The sequence below is a fragment of the Hemicordylus capensis genome, chromosome 6 (genome assembly GCF_027244095.1).
Source record: "Hemicordylus capensis ecotype Gifberg chromosome 6, rHemCap1.1.pri, whole genome shotgun sequence".
Classification (NCBI taxonomy): domain Eukaryota; kingdom Metazoa; phylum Chordata; class Lepidosauria; order Squamata; family Cordylidae; genus Hemicordylus; species Hemicordylus capensis.
In genome coordinates, this window is record NC_069662.1 from 15,093,555 (window position 1) to 15,107,985 (window position 14,431).

Consider the following 14,431-nt stretch of genomic DNA (forward strand, 5'->3'; position numbering starts at 1 on the left):
TGAATATCTATTCCAAATGCTATCAAGAGCCACTTTAGAGTGGCTGAATTACACTATGAAGGGAAGGTGCATATTGCTAGTCGAAATTTGTAGGGAGCGCAGCCATGCTAGGAATGTGCATCTCTTAATGTTCACCACGGCACACCAGTGAAGTGGCCCTTAGATGCAACATGGCTACATAATCTGGATTAGGTTCTATTGTTTGTTGGTTGGGGAGCTGATTGCTTATTGAGCATTGTGGTGTTCTACACTCTGGCTCTGTGAAGAAACTTGCACTTCCCCTATCACCAGCTGTACCTCCAAGGGAGTTCTTCCTCCATGTGTTGGAGAACTGACCCTTACACTTGGGAATGGTTTGAGGGGCAATAACATTTTAAAACATAATGGATTAGATTTTGTCTGCCAGTGTGGAGGTGTTGCCATGTTCCTCAATCATAATGTGCTGTTAATATTATAAAGCAAATATTTGTTCTATATGTTTGCAAAGGATTCCCCCCCCCCCACTTTCAGCTGTATGCCAGAATTCATACTGAAGGAGCTATGTGTAAGAGTAGAATTTAGTTCCTTGCCCTTAAGCCTGTGGAGGTAGTCCTAAATACTTGATGAAATATAAAAACCAAGGCACAAATCGCCTGCAAAATCCCTTCCCCTCAGGTTCTGCAAAGAATAATAGGAGTGAGAAGAATCTAAACAAAGCCCTTTTCTATTAGCTGTCTTCTCTCACCCTTTTAAAAATTCTATGACATTGCTGTTTCTTCCACTGGTAAGTGTGACTCATGTTGTATTTGCATCTTTCTCCACTTCCTGCCTCTGCCCCTCTTACAGGAAGACTGTGTGGAGGAACTGAACTATGATGTGGACTATGTGGTGATGTTTTGTATTTGTTGGTGACTTGGTATTGCCATTTCAAAGAAGATGTGACATGCCTTTCCTATTTTAATGTCCAACATTCAGAAAAGCCTTATAACTCTCATAAATATATGAACATATATTGTTTAATGTAAACAATCAAACTGGTTAGCTAAAGTAGCCCAGGCTTTTCCATAGAGCTGTTCAGTAATGGTACCTTTATATGGCCAAGTACAAGTTCCCCTTTACCCTTTCCTTTAAGAACAACCTTGCTGGATCAGACATAAAGACACTAGTCCAGCACCCTGTCTCACTCAGTGGCTCACCAGATGCCTTGGGAAGCCACACACAACCAGGAGGTGAAGGTATGCCCCCTCTTCTGCTGCTTGCTTCCTCACCTGAAGTGGCAAGGTAGACGGCTAGAGCACAAGTGGAGGAAGACTCGCTGCCAATCCCACAGATCACCACATTTGAAGATCTATTCTCTGGCAATGCAGGCAGCAAAGAAGCAGTTCTTTCCTGCCCGCATTGCTTCTGAAAAATCACATACCGCGGAGTTGTCTAGGGTTGTGAGGGGGCTAGTATGTGCCCCTCCCCCTTGAATTTGAACTTGAAATCAATCACTCGCTGTGATGTCTTCACTGACTTTAGATTGATTGATTGATTGCATTTGGGCTGAACTGGATTCCACAGTTGCTGCAGAGTCTACTGTGGAGGTATTCAACAACTCCTCTTATAGTATTAGATTGGATCACTTTCAGTTTGTGATTCTTGAGGATGTGGACAAACTGCTGCAGACCATATGTCCTACAACCTGTTCTCTTGACCCTTGCCCAACGTACCTTACTTCATCTGGTAATCGTATTATCAGAGAGGGTTTGGTAGAAATAAATACAAGTATGGAGTTCCACAAGGCTCCAGTACACTTTAATATCTCCAGTACACTTTAATATCTACATGAAACTGCTGGAAGAGATCATCAGGAGGTTTGGCGTAGGGAGTTATCAATATGTTGATGACACACAGATCTGTTTCTCCATATTGACCTTAGGTGGACATAACTTCCCTAAATGCCTGTCTGGAGGCAATAATGAACTGGATGAGGGATAACAAACTGCATTTGAATCCAAATAAGATGGAGGTGCTGACTCTGGAGGTCGGAACCTGAGAGATGGTTTAGATCTGCCTGTTCTGGATGGTGTTACACTCCTGAAAGATCAGGTATGTTGCTTGAGAGTGCTCCTGGATCCAAAACTCAGGTTGAAGCAGTGGCCACGAGCGCTTTTTGTTAGCTTCAGTGGATATGTCAGCTATGCCAATTTCTGGATGTAAATGACCTTAAAACAGCGGTAAATATGCTGGTAACCTCCAGGCTTGACTACTGTAATACACGTGGGACTGACTTTGTATGTAGACTGGAAACTACAACTGGTACAGAATGCAGCAGCCAGACTGGTCTCTGGGATAACCCAAAGGGACCATATAACACCAACTTTAAAAGAACTGTGCACACCGCCTAGAGATACATAACAAATTAGGTATATAAAATTAGATAAAAATATAACCTTGTTCTTATTCACACAACCGGGATTATCCAGGAATAACTACTGTGAAGTAATTGTTCTGGTTGTATGAAACAGTTAATCACAGATCAGCTTTTACATGGAGATCTTTGGGCTGAACTACCAATTAGTGGAGGCTTGTCAAGTTTAGCAAGTCACAGAGGCGATAAATAATAGGTGAAGCCCTTGCCTTTCCTGTCTCACAGATACTTCATATGGAAACCTCTTCATTGTATATCTTACCTAACTTTATAAGTTATACTTTCCACTGTTAAACCTATGTCATTACTTTTTAAGATATTCAGCAGTGAGAAGGTAGAAGCCCACTCTTCAATTAGCCCTCATTGTCAGCGATATTTTTGACTTGAACCATTTTTTCCCAGTGTCCCTCATTAATCTTTTGATGTCCCTGAGCCTCAAGATCTCTACTTATTGTTGCCACCTTTAAATTTTTTTTGCCTGAGGTTTTGTGTCAATCTATGTCACATTTCACAGATTCCTCCCCTGAAACAAAGTCCAATTATGCGGAGCCTCTCAGAGTATTTTGTTAGCTGAAGTCCAAGCCATACATTGTAGTTGCAAAAGAAGATATTATAAGCACTACGTACAAAATCACAAACATTCCTTTGTACTAAGCAAATTGCAAAAGATATCTCTTGTTGCTGGAATGTGCAGACATTGAGAAGTTATTGCTGAGTGAAAAATGGGAAGATAATCTGACCAGCGAGAACCAGTATTTAATAGGCAAATTACTGAAACTACATACTGTGACAGAATAGCCCTGTCATTCCTTCAAAGAGCATTTGGTATCCCCTAATGGGGGTCTCACTGAAGTAGAGGCCAGGCTCACATCTGCTTCATTTCCAACTTGGTATGCTACTACAGAAGATGCTCCGTCTACTTTGCCTCTGTGTATGGGGGATTCTGGTTCTGTGTCTCAATCTTTTGTACTTGCATAACACTTCCAAACAATTCAAATGACTGTAAATAAACTTCTGTAATCCTCACGAAACCCATGCAAGATTGATTAATTTTACCATCCCTGGAAGGGGCACTGAGGCTCAGAGAATATTGCATAATATTCAGTATTATCAAAATTAGAGCCAGCGTGGTGTAGTGGTTAGAGTGCTGGACTAGGACCGGGGAGACCCGAGTTCAGATCCCCATTCAGCCATGATACTAGCTGGGTGACTCTGGGTCAGCCACTTCTCTCTCAGCCTAACCTACTTCACAGGGTTGTTGTGAGGAGAAACTTAAGTATGTAGTACACTGCTCTTGGCTCCTTGGAGGAATATAAAATGTAATAAAATATAAAAAGCGGGATATAAAATGTAAAATAATAACAAATAATAATAATAATGCTATCCATTGAGTTCATGACAGAAGCAACCTTTGAACTTGGGACATCTAAACTCTTTGCCAAGTCTCTTAGCCACTATGCAACACTAACACTCACACAACTGCCTTAAACTGGTATATTTGTAGAATAGCTAGGGATTTCTAATAAGACTAGTTCTAGCACCCTCCCAAACTATAATTCCATGTGTTCCTTGAGAGAGATCCATGCTAGTTAAATATATTTTAAGCTTGTTACAGTTCCATATATAAAAGCATTTTGGGGACGCATCAAACGTACAGTTTTGCAGGAGCTTCTGCTGCTATGGTGTCTCACAGAGGTCTCTGAGAATTGCCATTACGTGAGGCATTTCTTTGTCAGAAAGCCCTAACCCTTTAACAGGACTGCAATTCCCGCAGTTCCTTCCTTGGGAGCCATGCGAATTAAACCAGTATAATATGTATTGCAGAGACAATATAACCTTCTCAGCAGTTAGATGTGGAGAAATTTCCACACTGAAGGCTCTATGACACACTCATGAGTTCCTCCTGGAAGTTTTAACCGCGGTTGCTAGAAAGTTGTATCTGGTTAGCCCTCCGCAAAGGGCCTCAATCATATTTGGTAACTCTTGAATTAGGATAACCCATGTACATAAGGCGCCACCTTTTTTATCTTTGTTTTGCTGAGGGGAGGGGAATGTAATGAGCTACAAGGCAGAATTGTAAGGTTTTAATCCTGCTTCTGAGAAACGTAGTTTTGGCAACTTGTGCCACCCAGGGTGGGACCACACTGTACCTCACAATAGTACTTTACGTATCCATACTTCGGATGACATTTTGTCGGCTTAGTACGCCCAGCCACCAGAAGCTCCTTACAGGTCGCCAAGAGATCATCATGCTTGATATCCCTGTCCCAGATCTGCACCTCAATGTAGTCGAGGCCTGTCAGAATGACAGGCCCAAAGTCCAGGCTTTCAGACCACACAGGGTGGTTGTTGTCCTGGATGACACTGGTCTTCAATTCCTGGCCACGGAAGAAGACTCTGACGTATGCATCAGTGGCAGAGAAATAGTCGGCCCACAGGCCAGATCCATTCAGCACGTGGACTTGGAGGCGGGCAATGCCCCTCTCCCGAGCACAGCACATGGCGTCGGTGGTGCTTTCATCGTGACAGACACACTTACAGGGGTCATCTGAATGCTTGTAGCTCCCATAAGGACACTGTTCTGTGCAGTTCCTCCACTGGGCCCTTTGTGTTATGTAATCCCTCACAGCTTTCCTCAGCACATCTCTCCTTGGGTCTCCATGAGCTATCAAAGTGTGAATGGGTAGCAGGGAATATGAAACTATACCGGGCCTGGTCTTAAGGGTCTCCATCCATTCAGAGAACAACACGATGTTGTTCTCAACTTCTGTGAACAGCAGCTCAACCTGACTGTCCCCTCCTTCTGCCTCAGTGCGCCGCTGGCCATAGGCCTCCCAGAAGGCTCCTTTGGCTCGGCCTCTCTTCAGCTCCTGGCACTTGGCCCTCAGGGTCTCAGACAGCAAATCGGGGCCTACAGAGGCCTCCACAGTCAGGCAGTCCTTGATGTCAGAAGCTGTTAGACCCGCCAAGACCGCCTCACAAGTCCGCACTGCCAGCAGGTTACGCACTCTCCCACCGAGCTGCACTTGGCTTATGTAGTGGGTGCCGTAGGTGTCGATGACGTGCTGGTATTCCTCGGGGTCGTGCTTGCTTGGTAGTTTCCCCACAGCATGGGAAAAGTGGGGAGTCAGCAGTGAGGGCCTCTGGAGGAGCCTTAGTCTGCTCGGAGAGAGAAGCGGAGAAGCAGAAGATCAGGAACCAACCCGAGTGTGTGTGTGTGTGTGTGTGTGTGCGCGCGCGCGCACATGCCTCCCTATGCAAGAGGCAGAGGCAGAATTTGAGGAAAGGAAGTGCTGACACAACGCTGCATCATGGGGGCCTATATAGGCAGGAGCACTCCTACTCTCCTCCTTTTTTGCCAATACTCACACATCGAAGGTGACCCAGGAGCAATGTTCCCTGTAACAGGGATTCCCAGATGTTGACTATAACTCCCATCATTCCCATCGGCAATGTCCGTTAGCTGGGCATGATGGGAGTTGTAGTCAACAGCATCTGCACATCTCTGCTACTGGGAACACTGCCCAGGATTCAAGAGCCAAAACAAAAGATGAGCCTCAGAATCTTCTTTCATGTCCATCATTTGCTATCTTCCCTTGAATTTATCATTAACCCCATTTCCCCTGTTCTAGGGCTGCCATGGACATAACACTATGGAGTGAACCTGCCCAGATGCTGAGTCATGAGCGGGCCCCATCTATGGGATGATTCACTCACGTCTTTTAGATGTTATTGTGTTTTAACTGGCTTTTGTATTTTGTTTTTGTTGTTTTGTTTTGCTGCGGAGATGGTTTAAATGCATTTCTCTTGTTTGTAAGCTGCTTGGATTGGTTTTTAGCCTGAAGTGTGGGATAGCATGTAGTAAACCAGGCCTGCTCAACTTAGGCCCTCCTGCAGGTGTTGGCCTACAACTCCCATAATCCCTGGCTATTGGCTGCAGCAGCAGAGGATTATGGGAACTGTAGTCCAAAACCAGCTGGGGGGCCAATGTTGAGCAGGCCTATAGTAAACAAACACTCACTGGTAGTACTCGCAGGAGACTTCATGCATCACGAAGCTATACCTGTCCTGCTGAGCCTTCTTGTGCGCATAAATGGCCATCTGAGAATGAGATCCAGCAAACACCACCTGGCTCTTCAAGAAGTCCATCTCCTTAGGCAACCCTAGATCAATTTTCCACTCGTTCTTTACCTCCCCGGCCAGTGCTTTCATCACATCCATGTCCGAATGCTTCACAGAACTGGTCACCTGCCGATAGCAGGTTGTGCGCACCCGCCAGTCTACGCTAGCCAGGGGGAGTCTCTGCAGCTGTCCATCCATCAGGGGGTTCCTGCACAGGGTGCATGTCCCGTTGGGGTCCTGCCACCTGCTGCTGTCCACTAAATAGGCCCCCTTTCGGGCCAGGGTGGTGATGTCAATACCCTCTCCTGCCAAGTTATGTCCAGGCACAAAGGCGGAGTGCTGCTCACAGGTGGACCTGGGGAAGAGTTGGCAGTGGCTGGACACTCTTGACAAGAGGAGAGAGAGAAAGAGAAAGCAGGCTGCCAGGAACAGACGCAGCGTGGACATTGTTCCTCCCAATCCTGCACCACAGAGGGTTTGTTGGTTTCTCAATTCTTCTGGGGGAAGAAACAGAGGGCCTGTTGATGCTGTCAAGTTCTGGAGGTTGTGCTGGGTCCTTGCGGCTTCCCAAACGCAAACAAACTGGAAGGGGTGTAAAATGTGAAGACTGCATTAAAGGTTTGTGTTTATTTGAAGACATTTGTCAACTGTGAAATGGAAGATGGGGGCATTCCCCCCCCCCCAGATCAGTATTACTTGATCATCCAAAGAAGCAAATCTTTAATCTATAGAACCTTCAGCACTAGAAGCAGTTTCCAATGCTAGGCCTCAAACCTGGACAATACAGTGCTTCTGAGTATGTGTGGAAAGGGTGTTTCCCTTATCACAAGGGTTCCCAACCTTGGGTCCTCAATGTTGTTGGACTACAACACCCCTCATCCTCAGCCACAATGACTTCATGACTGGGGGTGATGGGAGTTGTGATCCAAACAATGTTTGGGGACCCCTGCCTTACCACAAAGAAACTGTAGCCCACCCCCATGCATTTCAACAAACTTTGCAGGATTTCCACTGTCAAGGCTGTTGTTTCAAGGGAGTTCAAGCACCTTTTAACTAACCAACTAACTATGGGAGCTTCAACCCATATTTCCACTCATGGGCATGCCAAAGGTAATAGCCATAAAAGCTGCAACATAATAAAAACAAGAAAATCAAACAGACCAATCAATGGTGTTAAGGTAAAGTGTGCCCTTTAGTCGGTATCGACTCCTAGTGACCATAGAGCCCTGTGGTTGTCTTTGGTAGAATACAAGAGGGTTTTGCCACTGCCATCTCCGGTGCAGTGTGAGATGATGCCTTTCAGCACCTTCCTATATCTCTGCAGCCCAATATAGGTGTTTCCCATAGTTTGGGAAACATACCAGCGGGGATTCGAACCGGCAACCTCTGGCTTGCTAGTCAAGTCATTTCCCCACTGCTCCATTAGGTGGCTGGTAAAAAGGTCAGGGAGCCCAAATCCAAGGGAGAGTCAATACATAACCAAACAACAGGCAAACCAAAGACTTGCTTGTACAAAGATGTTGCCAGGTGCCGGCAACGAACCAAAAGTGGGGGTGGGGGGAGACAAATCTCCTGCAGCTGAGAGCTGCACAGGAGGTACCACAAGAGAGAAGGCTCTTTCCTGTGCTCCTGCCAACCATCCCTCAGAATGTGATGGGTGCTCAGGAGGGTATCTCTAGTTGGCCTCAGGAGGGCGACAGTTCTTTCAGTATGTGGGTTCTAAGCCACTTTGAGCGTTAAAGGTGACAGGAATATGGAAAGCGGCTCTCTACCAGACCATTGGTCCATCTAGCACAGTACTGTCTACACCAGGCCTGCTCAACTTAGGCCCCCCAGCTGTTTTTGGACTACAACTCCCATAATTCTCAGCCACAGCAGCCAATAGCCAGGGATTATGGGAATTGTAGGCCAACATCTGCAGGAGGGCCGAAGTTGAGCAGGCCTGGTCTACACTGTGGCTCTCCAAGGTTTCAGGCCGGAGTCCTTCCCAGCCTTCTTGGAGATGCTGCCAGGGACTGAATCTGGGACCTTCTGCATGTAAAGCGGATGCTCTACCACTCAGCTGCCATCTCCAATGAGCACTCTGAATTCTAATGGAAATGGAACAGCAGCCCGTGAAGATGATGCAAGAGAGGAGTCAGAAAAATGGCCAGAAGCCTCACGGCAGCATTTCGCACCAGCTGGAGCTTCCAGAGGGTCTTCAAAGACCGCTTTACATCAAATGCATTGCAGTCCAGTTTCAAGGTAACTAAGATAAGGAAAGGCAGCAGCCAGGTCTACTTGATGCAGGAGCAGACATGGCTGGCATACCACCCTAAATGGAGCAAAGGCAGTCCTGGGCTCAGTCACTACCTTGGCATCCCAAAGCAAAGTTAGGTCAAAGAACACCCCCCCTCCCAACTGCAAACCTGAGTTTTCAAGGAGCATGGTACCCCATCCAAAACCAGTTATATAACGCTGCCACTGGATCACCAGTCTTCCCAACCAAAACACGTCTCTCTTGTCTGGATTAAGTTTGAGCATGTTCACCGCATCAACCCTTCCTTCCTTCCTTCCTTCCTTCCTTCCTTTCTTTCTTTCCTTCTTTCCTTCATTCCATCCCCTGTGCTCACAATGTCTATGTTGTATTCAGGCGCAATAAATTAAGTGAGCACTGCCCCCTTAAGCAAAACCAGCCAACCCATTCCTTTTCCCCTCTCTTCTCCTATCCAAGATAAATCCTGATGCTGGCCTGTATTAATAGCCCTGCTAGCAGAGGCAGCCCAAGACGTTACGGTGCCTGAGGCAAGGCATGGATGCTGCCTTGTCCTACGCCTCATTTCAAAACGGACCCTTGCAAGCTTTGAAAATTGCATGGGTGATGCATGGAGGAAAGGTTGCCATGCCGGCAGCTTCCTCTCCTCTCCTCTTGCAGGCTTCCCAAGGTGTGTGAGGAGAGGCGCTCCTCGCAAAGCTTTCAAAGGGTCAGGTGGGTCCCAAAGAGTTGCTCCAGCAACAGCAGTGGGGAGCATCTTGCTGCATTACTGGCACCTCAACAGTCTGCTGTCTGAGGCCATCGCCTAACCTCACCTCATGAAAGAGCTGCCCTGCCCCCAAAGGAGCTGTATAGAACCCTGTTAATAAAATAGACACATAAAGTTTAACAGAGAACACAAAATCCAGGAACCCTCATGCAGCCTGAGCCATTTTCTGCTTCTCCCATGATTCTCAGCGCAGGCTTAATCTCACACACAGCAGTCAAGGAGGTAAAACCTGCACCTGAACTGTATACTTTAGAGTGTAGCCAAGGAGCAGGCATGGCCAAATGCTCCTCTCTCTGTACAAAATAATTCCACACACAGGAAATTAGATGCTGGGGTTCTAGCCCAGCCTTCTCCCTGACATACTAGCTTTCTACAAGCCAGGATATTTCTGTATAGAGCAGGCTTGTACAGCAGAAGCCCAGGGGCTGGATCTGGCCTGTGGGGGCTTTTTTACTGGCCCACTGGTAGCAATATCCTGCAGCAACAGCACCCCAGAAAGGCAGAGGGCCACTCTGTGGGTCTGTTCCCTCTTCTCCAAGGGGGCCATGCTCTGTCCTGGCCATCTCCACTCCCAGCACAGTTCCTCCACTGACTGTTGCAGGTGTCTATCTTATGTTTCTTTTGTTGCTGTTTGTAAGAAGCAGACCACAGTCTTGCATTTCCTCTGCATGGGTGACCTCCCCAATTCACCCCTACGACAGAGAGGGCTGGTCTTGTGATAGCAAGCATGACTTGTCCCCTTAGCTAAGCAGGGTCTGCCCTGGTTGCATTTGAATGGGAGACCACATGTGAGCACTGTAAGATATTCCCCTCAGGGGATGGAGCCGCTCTGGGAAGAGCATCTGAGGTTTCAAGTTCCCTCCCTGGAAGCATCTCCAAGATAAGGCTGAGAGAGATTTCTGCCTGCAACCCTGGAGAAGCTGCTACCAGTCTGTGTAGACAATACTGAGCTAGATAGACCCATGGTCTGACTTCGTATATGGCAGCTTCTTATGTTCCTATGTAACTTTGGTCCTCCTGTCAGTTGGACCACAACTCCCACTATCCCCGACTATTAGCCACTGTGTCTGGGATGAAAGGATGTGTGTGTGTATATATATATGATGGGAGTTGTAGTCCAACGACAGCTAGAGGACCAAAGTTGTACAGTCCAAACAAGGGTGAATCTGCCAGGGTTTTATCTTGGAACAACTTGTTTTTGTTTCTTTGTTCATGCATATCGCCCCATACAAATAGGAGGCCCTTTACAACAGCCGAAAGGGCCGGACGCCCCACCGCCCCCGCAATCTCAGGTCAGACACCACAGAGGAAGGAAATGGAGGCAGGGCAAAGAGGCAATCTTTCTTTTCCAGTTCCCGCTCTCTCCCTCTGACCCACTTTCCAATTTTCCAGACAAAGCTTTGACACACAATCATGCACGCTCCCCGCCCCCCTTGAGAAGAGGAGGCCAGTGCCCATTTCCAACAGGATCGCCGGAATATGATCCTGCCGTCCCGGCAGCCGCTCGCCTCTGTCCGTCTCAGCTGAGCCCCCACCTATCCCCCCCCCCGGCTTGAATTATATGGGAAATGGAAAGAGCAAGGGGGAGAAGAAAGGGCTTTCCCGCGGGCAATCCTGAAAAATAAGGAGAGAGACAAAGAGGGACCAGCCCTGTGCCCCGCTGGCACTCCCTGCTGTAACCAAGCCCTTGAAAACAGAGCAATTGCTATCAAGCTAACGGAGCTAAAGAAGTCTATAAATTTGGAGAGGCGTAATTTCTTTACCCTTTGCAGAGTTCAGCAGCCACTGCCAGCAAAGAATCCCCCAGGATGGCAAGCATGAGGTGACAGCTTCAAGCCCTTCTCTTAGGAGACTGGAAACTGAAAGCAAAGGAAGAACAATAGTACAGTGCATGCCAGAAGAGGGAAGTCCCTGGCAAAACAGAGGGTGGTTCAGTAAATGTATCATGGAGAGATAAATGTTCTCATCGGTATCAATGGAAACCGTAATCAATGGAAATCTTTGATAAATAGGAGACACCGGGGAGCCAGGTCAGGATGATGGGAGGGGTTGGATTATAGTAATTGGACCCCCCGCCCCCGACCACACACACAGCACATGAGGTCAGACTGTTGGACTACCAAGCTTCAGCACTTCCAGTAGCAGCTAGTCCTAAGAGGTCTGTGGGGTGTCAAATTAGGCACAGCTGTTTGCCAGCAGCCTCTGGTTACTGGCAACCTCTTTCTCCCACCCCAGCCCACCATTAATGAGAGCGACGCTGCCTGCAGGCTGACCATTCATCAGATAGAGCCTGTGCAGGCTGGATCAATCATTGACCAGCCTGCACAGCTCTACCTGATGAGTGGCCAGCCTGCAGACAGTGCAACTCATGTTAACCATGGAGCAGGGTGGTGGGGGGAGAGGAGCAAAGGGGCAGCTGTGCCTCATTTGACACCCCTGTGGCTTGTTGAGATGAGCTGCTAAAAACAGAATGACGCAAGAAACCTGCTAACTGGGCAGAGAAGCCCCCTTTAGAGCAGGGGCGTATCTAGGGTGGGGCAGGCAGGGCACGTGCCCTGGGCGCCACTCTAAGGGGGCGCCATTTTAAAAAAAAATGTTAATGGCCACTGAAAACAAAATGGCCACCGCGCATGCTCAAATGGCCTCAGTGAGGCCCTAGGCCATGCCAGGCCTCGTAGAAGCCATTTGAGCATGTGTTGTGGCTATTTTGTTTTTAGTGGCCATTAAAAATAAATAAATAAAAATGGCCACTGCACATGCTCAAGTGGTCCCTGCAAGTGGGGGGAGGGGGATCCTTTGCAGGACCCCCCCAACCGGCCTTTAGGAAGCCCCCCCAAAGAGGCTACAGGTAAATTTAACTTTTTAAATATATATATACACACACACACACACACACACATATACACATATATACACAGTGGTCCCTCGACTTACGAATTACTCGACAACCGAAATTTTCGACTTACAAACGGAAAAAAATGCTGCACTCTTACGAATTTTTCGATATCCGAACGGCACTGGGGAGGGGGGTCCCACTTAAAAAGGGGGGTCTTTACTCACCCCTTCCATGAAAGTAAGGCACTGTACTGTACTTTATTTCTTGTAGTAATCGGGCGGCAGGGTGCCGCACGCTTCAATCTCCCTCGGCGCTTCTCGTAGCCATAATCGGGGCGGCAGGATCGCTCCCAGTCCCTGCCGCCCCCTTCAAGCTCAGTCCCCCTCGGCTGGCGGCCGCCCCCTGAAGCTCCCCAGAGGTCCCCCGCCGCCCCCTTCTTTCCGAATCTAACCCCATTTAAGAGGACGGCAGGAGAACTCCCTGCCGCCCCCTTCCCCCTTGCCGGCTGGGCTGCAACTGGCTTCTAGGAAGCCTTTTGCGTGCCTGCGCAAAAGGCTTCCTAGAAGCCAGTTGCAGCCCAGCCGGCAAGGCAAGCGGACGGCAGGGAGTTCTCCCGCCGCCCGCTCGCTAAAGTTCCTTAACTTTTCGGGAACTTTAGCGAGCGGGCGGTGGGAGAACTCCCTGCCGTCCGCTTGCCTTGCCGGCTGGGCTGCAACTGGCTTCTAGGAAGCCTTTTGCGCAGGCACGCAAAAGGCTTCCTAGAAGCCAGTTGCAGCCCAGCCGGCAAGGGGGAAGGGGGCGGCAGGGAGTTCTCCTGCCGTCCTCTTAAATGGGGTTAGATTCGGAAAGAAGGGGGCGGCGGGGGACCTCTGGGGAGCTTCAGGGGGCGGCCGCCAGCCGAGGGGGACTGAGCTTGAAGGGGGCGGCAGGGACTGGGAGCGATCCTGCCGCCCCGATTATGGCTACGAGAAGCGCCGAGGGAGATTGAAGCGTGCGGCACCCTGCCGCCCGATTACTACAAGGAATAAAGTACAGTACAGTGCCTTACTTTCATGGAAGGGGTGAGTAAAGACCCCCCCTTTTCTCTCCGGAACGAATTAATCCGTTTCTAATGCATTCGTATGGGAAACCACTTTTCGACTTACGAACTTTTCGACCTACGAATATGCATTCGGAACGGATTAAGTTCGTAAGTCGAGGGACCACTGTATATACTATAAGTCATTGTGTACACATATTTAGTTTGGCACTATGTACAGAGAATCAGGGCTTGTGAATACTGAGCTGAAGCTTATGAGCTAGGATTGTATTCATTTGCTCTTACTTTGCTTCATGTGATAAGTGAGTTAAATGTGATGTCTTAATAATATGGCTATTAATGATGAGTTTGTCTTTGAATCAGTGTGAAATCCTTTGTATTAAGGCCCACTGAGAGTTTCTTGCTCTCTTTCTCTCATTTTAACTGTCTTTCTGAAATACTAGAATATATTCCAAGCAGTGACACAGTTTACTCTGCATATCCTTTAATTATTTTCAGAGTATCTGGGAAAAGTCAAATTCTCCATTTATTTTTAAAACTTATGTAAAGTGATGTTACAATGCATAGTAGAGAATTAGACAGGCACTTCTGTTTAGTTTTCCAAGTACACCTCCACATAGTATTTGGGTCAGGGATTCTCAAACTTGGGTTCTCAGGTGTTATTGGACTTCAGCTCCCATAATCCCCAGCCTCAGTGGCCTTTGCTTGAGGATTATGGGATTTGAAGTCCAATAACACCTGAGGACCCAAGTTTGAGAATCACTGATTTGGGTATTTCATGAGCCCCAACATACTGAAATTTGTAGTTTTCCAGCATTTTTTCATCTGGCTACATCCACTGCTAAATAGTTTTTGAAATATTAAAAGATTAATGAGCTTGACTTGTATTTTTCAGCTGATATTATGGTAAAGTTATCTGAAAGATGGGGGTCAGATGTTTGGACAGGGGGTGCAATTTCCGTGTTTGCCCTAGGTGCTATTTTCTCTAGATACGCCTCTGCTTTAGAGTGGTGGTCCTC

At 47.6% G+C, this 14,431-nt stretch overlaps 1 protein-coding gene across 2 annotated transcripts; it reads right to left on the reverse strand.

Moving 5' to 3' along the window:
- Nucleotides 1-1,754: 1,754 nt before the first annotated feature.
- Nucleotides 1,755-11,389, reverse strand: LOC128331496 (perforin-1-like). 2 transcript variants are annotated; one of them, XM_053264974.1, is made up of 3 exons: nucleotides 11,301-11,389; nucleotides 6,456-7,096; nucleotides 1,755-5,551 (listed from the first exon to the last, which is right to left on the reverse strand). In XM_053264974.1, the coding sequence occupies exons 2-3, from the start codon at nucleotides 6,959-6,961 to the stop codon at nucleotides 4,477-4,479; spliced, it is 1,581 nt and encodes a 526-aa protein (XP_053120949.1). In that variant the 5' UTR covers nucleotides 6,962-7,096; nucleotides 11,301-11,389; the 3' UTR covers nucleotides 1,755-4,476. The 2 variants fall into 2 exon arrangements, with proteins under 2 accessions (XP_053120949.1, XP_053120948.1); XM_053264973.1 differs by having other exon boundaries at nucleotides 6,414-7,096.
- Between the last annotated feature and the right edge of the window lie 3,042 nt (nucleotides 11,390-14,431).